Below are 14,049 nucleotides of genomic sequence, written 5' to 3'. Positions count from 1 at the left end.
GTGTTAAAAAATGAATATTTATTTGTAGCGTAACGTGATCTTATTTCAACTACAAATCTCCTGTTTTTGTAGGCTTTCATATGACATTTGGTGGTCCGTCTTTTGAATTACATGTGCATATGTCACACATTTTTCATATGATATTTTGGTGGCCACAAGTAAAACAGATTTAATAAATCTCAATGCTTCTTGGTGCTTCATTTCAAACTCTTTAACTATTTAGATATTCGGGTTGGTTACAATTTGGATAAACTATTAAAGGTATAAATTATAAATTATGGACTTTCAAGAATATAAATGAACAACTATAATTCTATTTTGTTTTTTTATATACATTGTGTAGACACGTAATTACATGCATGAGCATTCTGAAGTATATTTCTGCATTAATAGCCACGCACATCAGTTGCCGTTTCAATTATCATAACGTGTTCTTTATCTACCACTTTTTTTACAAAAAACCAAAAAAAAAAAATCTCAAAACAGTTTCAAAAGGAAACTTCCAGGAACTTTCTTTATCCTATATTTCAACAAACTCTCTATCTTTACTACGGAGTATTTACTACATTTGTTAAATATTCAAAAACAGTTTCAACATTTGGGTTGAATTATATATCACTCTTCAATTAATCAACAATCAAACAAGTTGTCACCAGTCTCTAATGGGTAAATCGTCTCAAAGTTATGATTTGGAAAATGGAGATGTGAAACCGGTTGTTGTTGCGAAAACTAGAGAATCGTTGTTGGAAACAAGATCTCAAAGTGATGTTTATACAAATGTTCGGTTTCGACGTTTGAGAATGTTCATAACTAATGTTCGAAAAGTTATTTTCGAAACCAAACTTTTCGTGCTTTTTCCGGCAATTCCATTGGCGTTTGTAGCTCATTGGTACAATTTCGGCAGAGTAAGTAAAAATCATCGACGTACATGCATAATTTTTTTCTATCGAGGGTTCTAACAACGGAGTATATTTTTTTCCTAACAAGAGCCATTCTTTTTACGTAATAACGATAACATTAAAATAAAGTTTTTTTTATCGGAAGATAAAAAATACGAACAAAAATACAATCATAATCAAAAGTGCTGCTAAGCTCAGAATCAGTTAAAACACATTAAAACAAGAGCCATTAGATCTTAAAATATCATGGATTGTTGTACACGATAAAAGTGCATGTTTTTTTTTAAGGCAATAAAAGTGCATGTTTTAAGAGAACTTTTGAATGTCATCAAGTATTAATGACATTCTATATTTAACTATAGTTATAGTACATAAAATAATGTACCTTAAATCTAAAATATTAACGACAGCTATATAAGAGTTGTCTTTAAAAATTCATATATTTAACCTTTCTTTGTTAAAGGGGGTCATTTTTATTACTGATTATTTTTATATGGTTTTGTAGCCATGGATTTTTGCTTTGAGTTTGCTTGGGCTCACTCCACTTGCAGAACGTTTGAGTTTTTTAACGGAGTAAGTTTCATAACTACATTAAATAAAAGTTATTATTTACATTTATATAATTAAAATTGCCAATTAATTTGTTTATGGATTCACTAACCTTTTTTTTTATATGTTTAACCTCTAATCATGGTGAACTTAAAACAGACAAATTGCATTCTACACAGGTCCTACAGGTAAGCTATCGATATTTACTGTATATGTTATAATTTTTGCTGGTAATTAATATTTCCTATTTTCTATATCTATTTGATTATTGATCCAATTAGCAAATCGCAATGTCTTAATTCGTTATATATTGACAATGAAAGTAACGTACTTTTTAAACTTTATCTTATGATTAAGTTTTACATGACCAACTATGATAGTGATTGTGTAATGGATAACCACATAAATAGGATCTTCATATTTTGACAAATATATACAAACACATTCAAAGGGAAATTTATTCTAAGAAGACTTTAAAATTAATTAGGTTTATAAGGTATCAAAATAATTAGAACGCTGAATTTTATATCAATTTTTTTTCTCACAAATGTCAACATTCTATTAGTTATTCTCAAAAAAATTTATAGTAACTTATTATTAGTAATATGTTATGTTTTGTTGTCTGAGTAGCTATAAATCAATGTTGATAACTTACATACATGTAAAATCAAAATCCGAATTCATTTCTCACATGAAAACGACTATTCACCGAGCCTAATAATACCAATAATCATATATTATAAAATTTCAATATATTTCTTTCAATTGAAAATAATAATTTTGCATGCAAGCTAAGCCCAAATACACACATTTAAATAATAAACATAATTGCATGCTACTTACATTTGTTAATTTATTTAATTTAACTTGATATACATAAAGTTTAAGGGCCAAAACTAAGTTTTGTTTTTGACCACCTGACGAACATATATATTCCCCATTCCCATTATTTTAATACAGTAATATGTAATGATTGGTGATTCAAATAGTGTGCTCTTGAAATTAAGGTTAAAATATGTACAGCAAATATGTTGAAGGGCAAAACTAAAAATAGGGTAAATTTGATTGATCAATGACACTTAACTTGATAAATCACACTTGATTATAACTTATTTCGAGGGGTCGATTCTTCGGGATCCTAGATGGTTTGGTTGTTTCGTTTTGTTTTTGTTGTGAAGACGGTTTAGCTAGGTGCCTTGTTGGACTTGTACCATTTTTTTTGTTTCGTTTGTTCGTTGGGTTTTTTTTTTTTTTTTTTTGAAAAGCTATTACATTAAAGAAAAAAGGAACAGATACAACGAAGGGACTGAACCAGAAAGGAACAGACCAAAAAAGCGCGAAAAAGTAACACGCTAAAAGAACAAAGATACAACATTAGATGCAAAGAGCGCATCTCGATGCCTCGAATTATACTATGTACACACTCGGGTTAGACAACCAAACATTCCATTCTATTTTTGAACCTATAAATCTTCGGGAGATCCACTCGAAAGATAGAACTTGGATTTCGTTTAAGGCCACCGGAGCACACCATGAACGGTCATGAAAAACTTTGTTGTTGCGATTTTTCCATAGCAAGTATGCACAAACCCAAATAATCGCTTGACAAATCTTGAAGTTTGTTGCCACGCTGCTTTGAAAAGATTGGCCGCGAAGTAATTCGTTGATGCTATATGAAGAGAACGAACAAAGATTCCACCATTTGAAAACACGAACCCAAACTTCTTGAGCGTTTTTGCAAAAGATAAGGGAATGATCCAACGATTCAATGTCATCATCACAAAGTAGGCATCGGACACTATGTAAATCGATACCCCTTTTGTCCAATTCAATTCTTACCGGAAGTCTTTTCTTTAAAGCACGCCACGCAAAGATTTCAACTTTTTTTGGTACCAAAAAATTCCTAATCGTTACTTCCTCTCTGTTATATGCCTCTGCAAAAACTTGCTCCTCAATAATTGATGTTAGCTTCTTGACCGTGAATTTACCGTTTCCCGCGAATTTCCATATCCAAGAATCAGTCTTGTTGCACTCGATGGATACAGTGGAGATAACATCACAGAGATGTTGCAGCTCCCCTAGAGTACGCCCAGCAAGATCCCTGATCCATTCCCATTTAAAGTTCCTGTTGCCTTCAGTATCGTTGATAACAGCAGCACCAGCATCGGTCTCTTGAATCTGAACAGCAGCAGCAATACGATCTCCAACAGTAGCCTCAAAGTTCGATTCAAGCCTAAAAAGCCTTGGAAAAACTTCTTTCAAGCATTTGTCTCCGATCCATATTTCACTCCAAAAAGATGTAGAGCAACCGTCGCTAATAATCTTTGAAAAAGAAGAGATGAATGGAACATTTAACTCTTCAATTTCTTTACCTGCACGAATGATATTATTCCAAGTACCTAAACTCGGAGTATGAGAATGATTGGACCCATATTCCGAAATTAGATTTCCATTAAGACCATATATGCTACGAATTAATTTGACCCACAAAGAGTTGGTTTCGGTTTTAAACCTCCACCACCATTTACCCAAAAGCACAAGATTTTTTGATTTTAGACAACCAATATTTAACCCACCCGCCCCTTATGGTGCAATGACATTTTTCCATTTGACCCAAGACATCTTTGAACCCGACATATCCCCCCCGCCCTAAAAAAATAAACGTCGCACACTCTCAAGTAATTTGATAACACTTTGCGGGGCACGAAAGAGAGAAAAATAGTACAATGAGAGGCTATTTAGAACCGATTTAATGAGGACTAGTCTTCCACCAAATGACATCGACCTCATTTTCCAATCCGAAAGTCTCTTTTTGATTTTTTCAGTGACCGGTCGCCAAGCATTAAAATTATTCATTTTTGTACCGATAGGGAGACCGAGATATGTAAAAGGGAATTTCCCAACTTGGCAACCCATTTTCCGAGCCAAATAATCAACTTCATCCACACTCGTTCCCACCCCATAGACACAGCTTTTATTGTAGTTAACTTTGAGACCCGAAGTTAATTCGAAACATTTGAGAATATTAACTAGATTGAGTGCATTTTGTTTACTCCACTCCCCGAAAAAAATAGTGTCATCCGCATATTGGAGATGAGAAATTAGCACTTTATCTTTTCCAACTTCAACTCCTTTAAAAATTCCTTTATCGACCGCGGCTTTCGTTAATATATTCAACCCTTCCGCCGCCAAAATGAAAAGAAAAGGTGAAAGAGGATCACCCTGACGGACCCCTTTACCTAAAGAGAATTCCCTTGTGGGGGATCCATTAATCAAAACAGAAATCGATGCCGATTTGAGACAATTCATGATCCATTTCCTCCATTTTTCCCCAAACCCCATGCTTCGCATTACTTCTGTCAAGAACTCCCAATTTAAACTGTCGAATGCCTTTTCAAAGTCCACTTTAAAAATGATGCCTTTCCTTTTCGATGATCTTAAGAACTCGAGTGTTTCGTTTGCAATCAACGCCCCATCCAAGATGTACCTTCCTTTCAGGAAGGCCGATTGTTCTATACCTACAAGCTCCGGAATGACTTTCTTAAGTCTATTTGAAAGTATCTTAGCAATAATCTTGTAGTAACTATTTATTAAGCTAATTGGAAGAAAATCGCCAAATCCCATCGGATCATTTTTTTTAGAAATTAAAGTGATGAAAGAGGCGTTGCATCCTCTAGAAATTTCACCATATTCCCAAAACCACGAGATAGCTTCAACAAGATCCGCCTTGATTAAAGTCCGGAATTTTTTTAAAGAAAAGCATATTGAATCCATCCGGTCCCGGAGCTTTTGAACTACCACATTCATTAATTGCATCTAATATTTCCTTTTCATCAAACTTTTCTTCAAGTTTTTCGGCTTTGACATGGTCTAAAGAAGGGTAACACAAATCTTCCATGCTCGGTCTCTCACCATCTTGACTTTCAAATATCTTTGAAAAATGTCTAAAACCCCCTTCCTTGATGTCGTGAGGTTCCTCGTTCCAAATGTCATTGATCGATATACCTCTAATATTGTTCTTGCAATATTGTTTACGAATCAAGGAGTGAAAATATTTCGAATTCTCGTCACCTTCAAGTATCCATCGAACCCTTGCCTTTTGTTTTAGCATGCTTGTCTTTATTTTTTCATTATCTAACCATTTTTTCCTTGCCTCCTTCCACATTTCTCTTTCACTATCTGTTAGCATACCACTTTCTGCTTTCGATTCTAGCTTATTTGCAATATCTTTAAAAGTCTCTATATCCCCTTCTAATTGGCCAAAGATCGAGCTGCACTTATTTTTCAAGGTTAATTTTAACCTTTTGAGCTTGATTCTGAAAATGATGTCTTGCCTTTTCACGTTTGTAACAGTTTCGTTCCATGAATCACTTATTATTTTCTCAATATCATCCATTTTTAACCATTCGTCGAACACTTTGATAGGCTTTAGCCCGAAGTTTTTTTCTTCATCCTTTAACAAAATTGGGCAATGATCCGATATTTTCCTTTCTAAAGCCACCACCGTTAAATTCTTCCACATCAAATTGAATTCATCCGTTACTAGAAATCTATCTAGATTACTATACTTGATACCATCATCGCTCACTCGGGTGAATTTACGACCACCCATGGGTAAATCCATGAGATTGTTTGTTGCAATGAACTCATTAAACCTTTTTGCTCTACTAGCAATGAAATCACAGTTTAGTCTCTCCGTTTGTTCACGAACTTCATTGAAATCCCCACATAAAACATAAGCTTCACCAATATCTTTTTGAAGTATAGCCGTAAGTGATTCCCACATTTTATTTTTGTCACAATTGTTATGTGGCCCGTAGACATTGATTATGTTGATAACTTTACCCGAGCATTTCCATATTCCTCGCACACCAATAAAGAAATCACACACATAGGAATTAATAACATCAAGGTAATTAGTATCCCAAACTAAAAGTTGTCCCCCCGATTTACCGATCATTTCTTTTTGTAAAAAATCACACTCATTCGATCCTCATAAAGTGTAGATCCATCTATCTTTTACATTATGGAGTTTTGTTTCTTGTAATGCAACAATTGTGGGTTTAATAACACGACATAATTTTTTGAAATCCCTAAATTTACTTTCTTTTCCCGAACCAAAACTTCTAATATTAAGAGATAAAAGCTTCATGATTAAACAAAATTGAAACGAATGGAAGAGGTATATGTACCTACTGGGAAGGTTTTGCCTTCCATTTAAGACCAAGTTTGCTTCCAAATTCATGAATGTTTGTGTGGACACCCGAGGAAGATGCACTGTTGGAGTTCAGTTGTTTGAGATTTCCATCAGCTTGCTTCTTTAATTTGTCATTACGGATTCCTTCTACAGAAGCTTCTTTTGATTTCATACCAACCGAACTTGATTTATCTACAGAGACTGAAACACCCCTTTTCATTATGCTGCTTCCTTTACAATCAGAACATTTTGATTTAATACTCAATCTATCAGGATCCCTTGCTGCATTTTTCGTGTTTAGAATTCTTGATGAGGTCTTCCATTTCCTAAGTTTCGACCAACAACAATCATTCGTTATTCGTTGGGTTTTTGTATGGATTTATCTGTTTTGTTTTTTTGCTGATTTTTATCATCTTTTGAAGCATGATTCTTGTTCTTGATAATGTTTCGATTTCTCACCATAAAGAATAAAGAAAGATACATTACTTACGTTATTCCATAATCATATCAAATTCTGTAAAGAGGATATGCTAATAAAGAGTGTTATATATTTTATTAATTTAATTCAAATTTAAAATATTATACTACTAAAAATTAAACTATTACTCGTAACAAATTAGCACTGGCTAACTAATTTAATTACAATATTATGACCGCAAACATAGTTATATAAGAAATATTTGGGAAGTGATATGACTTATATCTGGACGGATTTACATTGAATAAAAGTAATCCTCACCCATCCAAAAATGTCGCATGTTGCCCCTGTTTTACAAGAATACATTATATTCCCTTCGTCTTAAAAAAAGAGAGTAATGTTTAACTTTTTGGCAGATTTAAGATATAGTAATGATTTGTCTAATTTTCTTTCATTTAGTGTAGTTATAAAAAGTAACTAATAAATTAATTCATATATTTAAGTTAAATTTCGATAGTTAAAAGTGATATAATTTGAACTTTAATGATATTAAATGTTTATTTTGAGAATAAAACAATAATTTTGAGATAAACAAAAATATAAATGTGCTCAGTTTTTTGAGGAGGGGGAAGTATATTTTAAGAAAAACTATAAGACTCTTTGTGATGCTCAAATTCCTCTATGATTCTGCTTTTCATAGACAAAAAAATAAATAAATAAATAAATAAATAAAATTCTTCTATGATTCAATATTTTTTTTTACCTTATACATTTGTGGATTTGCAAATTTTTGCAGTAGGAGGGCTGGTAAATGCAACTTGTGGTAATGCAACAGAGTTGATAATAGCAATATTTGCTCTCCATCAAAGAAAGATTCATGTCCTAAAATACTCTCTTTTGGGTTCCATCATTTCAAACGTTCTTCTTGTTCTTGGTTCCTCTCTGTTATGTGGTGGTATTGCCAACCTCAATAAAGAACAAAAATTTGACCATGTACTTTTACAGTACTTTTCATATTTTTTAATACGCTAATTCGAATCTCAATTAAACCGCGTAAAAAACTTATCTTTTTTCTCATGGGTGTGTTCTGTGAATAACAGAAGCAGGCGGATGTGAACTCGATATTGTTGTTGCTTGGACTACTTTGCCAGATCGCTCCGTTGTTGTTTAATCTTCAAGTCAAAAATCTATCCAAAGTTAACAGTGGTTCGGTTCTTCAGTTGTCAAGGGCAAGTAGCATTGTAATGTTGGTTGCATATGTTGCATATCTCTTCTTTCAGTTGAAAACCCACAGCCAATTTTTTGGATCACAAGAGGTTGATTTGTCACTTTGAATTTTTGTTGACTTTTAAAGTCAAACATGTTACATGTTTTTATATAATTTTTTTTCTGTATGGGTGGTTTAAATTGATTAGGATGAAGATGATAATAATGAAGAGCTTGAAAAGGAGTCAGCATCAATGGGCTTTTGGAGCGCGTTTACTTGGCTATGCGTAATGACAATAGTCATATCCGTTTTGTCAGAGTACGTTGTTGGCACAATTGAGGTACTGAACTCAAAAAAAAATTTACATTACCCTAATGTTTAAACATATTTGCAATGTGCCAATGTTATTTGTACTCAAGTATTTAATGATATTTCCTGAATCAGGATGCATCAGAAACTTGGGGTATATCAGTCAACTTTATCAGCATAATTCTGCTACCAATCGTTGGTAATGCAGCAGAGCATGCTGGAGCTGTAATATTTGCATTCAAGAACAAATTGGTAAAGATATAAATACACATTTTAAATCTATTTATATATATATAAAGGTTATGTCATGTTATTGCTTGACTAAATATAATTTTCTGAAAAATTATGCAGGACATATCTTTGGGAGTTGCTATGGGTTCGGCATCTCAGATCATGATGTTCGTGGTGAGTTTTTATAAACATAATTGCCATAAATTGCTATATGCTATTAGAACAACTCTCCTATTCATTTTTTTATCTAGAAGATAAAGTGCCCATTAACAGTTATTGTTCAACCGAAGGCATAGCCCAACGGTTCCCCCCATGTACTTTGTTTCATGGGATAGGGAGCCCCATGTACTTTGTGTCATGGGATAGGGAGAGGTCATGGGTTTGATCCTTAGGGATGACATGATTTTCTTTATAACAATTGAACACCAATAATAGTAGTATATATTGACCCTGTAGGGAGGTTTTACCGGATTCGTTCATGGACCTCTACCCAGGAACACTGCCCGAATGGATGTGTTCCCGGGTACCGTCGATCGGGTTCGGATTTCCGCCCGAACGTGTGTTATACGTGCAAATAATGAGGGTCGTTGAAATAAATGATCTACTGATGTCAAAAAATCGCCGTTAAAAAAAAACAGTTATTGTTCAACCATTAGTAATTGTTGAACCAGAACTTCAAGGATTGACATTTCTTGAACGTGTGTCATGTATTATGTATACCTGGAAAAGGGGTCAGGTTGGTTCGGTTTGGGCAATGGTTCAAAACGGTTTTGGGTTAAAATGGTCATGGGTCAAACGGGTCAATTTTTTAAATGGGTCCAAATGGTTCAGGTAGGGTAACGGGTCAAAACGGGTAATGGGTTAATTGGGCAAATGGGTCCAAATGGGTCACATACTTTTACATTTATTTTATAATTCTAGTTATTATTATTTATATATAGTATATTATATAGAAGAAAATATTGATATGCATAATAATTATAATAATTGATATAACCATGAATACTTTCATATATGTTTGACGGATGAAACTTGTTATGCTCGACACATTGGACCTATTTACAAGACTCATTAGACCTTTCTCTATTTATTAGGCTTTAGGAATTGATACCTATTTGACATGTTATTTTCTATAGGACCCAATAGGTTAAAAGAAAACCAATTGAACCTTTTTTTACATTATGATTTACACTGTCAAGCTTAATTTTTCTCAAGACTCAATTGACCCGAAAGCTTAACCCATTAGACCCAAATTTAAGAGTATGAGTCTTAATTTCCATGTATATCGTCGTGCTATACGACTTAGATGCATATCATAGATGAAATTTCTAATAATTGACTTAGATACATATCATAGATGAAATTTCTAATAATTTATATATGAAACTTGATCAGGTTCCTCTATGTGTGATTATCGCTTGGATAATGGGAATACCGATGAATCTTGATTTTGGACTTCTTGAAACCGGTTGCCTTACCTTCACAATTCTTCTCACTGCCTTCACTTTACAGGTTCTCACATTTCTCGCATTTTTTTCTTAATCTTACTAGTATATTGTTGGTGCATTATAGTCCCCGAGTTCATTACGATCAAGTTGAAATACTTTAACGACGTTTAACTTTCACTGTTAGAATGCAACCGCACGGTTGCATGTATGCAACCGTACGGGTAAACTGGGTAACCGCACGGTTGCAGGGTGCAATCGCACGGTTGCACGTGCTGTGTGTATATAATGTGTATTACGGGTTCATTGTTAGGGTTACGAATCCTAACCTATTCTAAACGTACAAACCGATACCCTGGTGTTCTAGCATTCATCTTTATCATTCTTAGTCGTTCTAAAGTCTTTTTATTAACTAAGATCATTAGATTTGCTTGTGTTTTGATTATTAAACCCAATAACGAGTTATTCCGCACTCGTTATTGATTACAAGATCATTTAATCCTGTTTACACGATCCTACATATATTTATCTGTATTACTATATTCTATTGGGTTGATAAATTCAACACTAAAATGATAAATCCACCACATTGATGAGTTAATACAGTACAATTCTTGAATGCATAAAAATGGTGGATATATCAGTTTCAGTTCTGGATTTATCATTACACTATTCTATTAGTAACTATTTCACTTACGTTCTAGTGATTCGTGCAATTTCTATATATTAAGTGTTAAGTTATGAATATGAATCTTATAATGTAGGATGGTAGTTCACACTACTTAAAAGGAGTAACTCTTACCCTTGCCTATGTAGTGATTGGGGCATGCTTCTTTGTTCAACATGTTCCCTTCGGTAAGTCGACGACCTATATCTTATATCTTGGCTTTTTTAGATATGGGCTCAATTTATCTATCTATCTTCAAATGATGTTTCTAGCTACGGCCTTTACAATTGTCGTTAATGTGCATAAAAGTGTGATACAATTAAAGAACCGTCACTTTAAAGTCGATATTTACAACAATTTTATGCATATGTCGTTAGAAAAATCCTTCTTCAAATTCTACAATTTTTGCAAATACTTATATTTTGTCATAAGCAGCAGATTTATTATAATTATCTACTTGGTGTACAGATGAATCGGAGATTAACAATTTGGGGCCAATAAGAAATGTGGTTGCTTGATCAGTTTTCTTTTATATCCAACCCCCACATTCAGCGGTAATATCTGAATCTTGTATTGGTTATTTGCTACCGAAAAGGTCCAGATATGAAGGATGATATAGAATAGCACTTAATTGCTAAGTGGAGCCTTTGAAGATTGACAATGTGAGATGCTCCCAACTTCTAGGAACATTTTTGGTGTTTTATGTATTTGTTTTAGTTTAATGGGTTATTATGTGCAAGTAATTGTAAATTGTAGGGTGTGTTTTCCCCCTCTAAATTACAGTTGGTCCATGTAAAATTGCTCCTTTTATCTTGTTCTAATAAAGTTTAATAAGGTTTTACTTAACAGGCAATAAACAGCTTATATTTTGTTCAATATGTTAAGACAGTGAATAAATTAAAGGATATATGATATGTTGTGAGGTTAATCAAAAGTTCTGGTAAACAGCATATATATATATCAAATCAAATAAGAATAGTAGGGCATTGAGATGCAGGTTCAGTTACAATCTCAGGTTTACATGCAGTTACAAGTTGCATAATAAAAATTGTATGGGAAACACATACAAATGTTTATATTTTAACGTTATTTATCTGAGAATGATAATAAATTTAAGAAACTTATTATTTATTTATTTTGTTTTGAAAAAAACTATACTATTAATCAACGGATTCGAAGATTGATGATGTAGCCCTTAATAGGTTTCCACATATTTAGGCCAGACAGGTTTTGGGTTGGATATAAATTTGGTCGGATAGGATTTGGGCCCGACAAGATTTGGCCGGACACGATTTGAGCTGACAAGATGCATGTCAGACCAAACAGGATATGTGGCGGACAGGATCCGTGCCTGGCTAGATCTGTGCCGGACATGATTCGCGTCTGTTGCACGACTTCATAATAATTGTACTACACTTGTACTACATTTGTACTATACTTTGCACTACCACACTTGCCTATAAATAAGTCCGTCTACTATTTTAAAAGAGGTTTTCACACTTTCTCCCCACTCACACTTTACGTGAGAGCAGTTACATTTCCCTCTCTTCACCATCTTCATCATCACCCAACTCTACTTTCTCTCTCTATCGTCATCTTCATAAATGATCCAAGTGCTTCAATCCTTTATTAAGCCCCTCAATCTAATTCACGACATCAGTGAATTAGCCGGTCACTGTTTAACACCCTCGCGGATCTAAATTTCGATCTAGTTTGCACGATTTTCGGAGATTAAACAATGGGTCAAACCTTTTTTCCGTCAATTTGCACTCAAAACTATTATCCCCGGTAATATGTTTAATCAAAGATAACATGTGCAAAACTGATACAATAGGGAAAAGAGACAAGCTTTATTCAACACCATAAACAAACAACATTGCTAAACCAAACACAACCAAGCCATCAACAGGGTGAACAAAGGTTAACGAGGCCAACAAAATAAACGACTAAGGTTACAACTCACCCGTAGAACCGGCCAGACCAACAACCATTTTCGGTAGAACACCGCATCACATCGGGAGAACAATGAAGATCGTTGTATCCGCCAAAAATCAGAATCGCCGGCAGCTACCAATCCTCACGAGCCGTCACTAAAAAGTACCTTATATGCAAAATAAGGAGCCAATGAGAGCACAACACGGCTATAGTAAGTCTTACATCCAAGAACCACCAACCACAACCACCCATACCAAGACAAACCAAGCACCCACCACCAACAATGTAACATCCCGCCTTTTTCCGTTAAATTTATTTTTAACACCGTCTTTTTTTTTTAATAATACCTTTCGTTATTTAAATTCGTAGTTTCCGTTGACTAACGTTCATAATAATTCCGTCATTTAATTATAACATCACTCGTTTACTCGAGCATTTTTAAAATATTCGTTTGGTTAATTCCCGCACCCGCTTTGAAACTTGAGGGACTAATCTTGGCACTTGGCCAAATTTTGGTAACTAGTCACCACCACCTCCCACCATCTCATCCATTCATTTCTCACTTCATCTTCTCCCTCTTTTTCTCTCTTCCATTTTAGAACTCAAACACCCATCTTTATAAAATCATCATCTAAATCCGGATCAAGAAGGAAACATCAAAACAAATTACATTTTCGTGATTCTCTCTTCATCCTCTACATTTTGGTACCAATTTCATCAAGTTTGGGTAACATTTCTAAAACTCTAGATTTTCTCTAAATTCATGTTTTATACTTGAAATGGTGTTAGTTATTGTCTATGGCTCGTGTGTAACATGAATATATATTTTGTTTGCTCGATTTGTTGTTTTGAGTAACTAGTTTGAACATTTGAAATGGGTTTGCTTAATCTTGCATTTTGGAAGATTAAATGTTGTTTGATTGTTAAAGTTCATGTTTTAATTGTGTTACTAGTATCACTAGCTTCGTTTTGATGTGTAGGTTGATTAAGAAAACTTCAAACACATGATTATTGATTTTTGTGAATTTTGGTTAGGGTTTGATAGACTTTGAAATGAACTTTTGATGCGTTGAATGCTTGTTAATGTTGTTAGTAAGTGTTTAGATGCAATGTATGCTTAATTACCTTCGAAACGGCATATCGTATGTGTAAATTGGATTCCCGAATCATAAAATACGTTTTACGAACTTGA

The 14,049-nt window shown here is 33.8% G+C and overlaps 1 protein-coding gene across 1 annotated transcript; it reads left to right on the top strand.

Moving 5' to 3' along the window:
• Positions 1 to 662: 662 nt before the first annotated feature.
• On the top strand, positions 663 to 11,440 carry LOC139854047 (vacuolar cation/proton exchanger 1-like). Its single transcript, XM_071843373.1, has 11 exons — positions 663 to 905; positions 1,405 to 1,472; positions 1,608 to 1,636; positions 7,860 to 8,056; positions 8,164 to 8,379; positions 8,479 to 8,610; positions 8,715 to 8,831; positions 8,931 to 8,984; positions 10,206 to 10,322; positions 11,020 to 11,110; positions 11,391 to 11,440. The coding sequence occupies exons 1-11, from the start codon at positions 663 to 665 to the stop codon at positions 11,438 to 11,440; spliced, it is 1,314 nt and encodes a 437-aa protein (XP_071699474.1).
• Positions 11,441 to 14,049: the final 2,609 nt, after the last annotated feature.

Source organism: Rutidosis leptorrhynchoides, chromosome 6, assembly GCF_046630445.1.
Source record: "Rutidosis leptorrhynchoides isolate AG116_Rl617_1_P2 chromosome 6, CSIRO_AGI_Rlap_v1, whole genome shotgun sequence".
In the NCBI taxonomy this organism is placed as follows: domain Eukaryota; kingdom Viridiplantae; phylum Streptophyta; class Magnoliopsida; order Asterales; family Asteraceae; genus Rutidosis; species Rutidosis leptorrhynchoides.
The sequence above is the reverse complement of the archived record's forward strand: the minus strand, read 5'-3'. Positions and strand labels throughout refer to the sequence as shown.

Coding starts and splice junctions, on each gene's coding strand:
- LOC139854047 (XM_071843373.1), top strand. CDS start 663: ATGGGTAAATCGTCTCAAAGTTATGATTTGGAAAATGGAGATGTGAAA. Junction 1,637..7,859: donor ATTCTACACAGGTCCTACAG/GTAAGCTATCGA, acceptor AAATTTTTGCAG/TAGGAGGGCTGGTAAATGCA. Junction 8,611..8,714: donor ACGTTGTTGGCACAATTGAG/GTACTGAACTCA, acceptor TTCCTGAATCAG/GATGCATCAGAAACTTGGGG.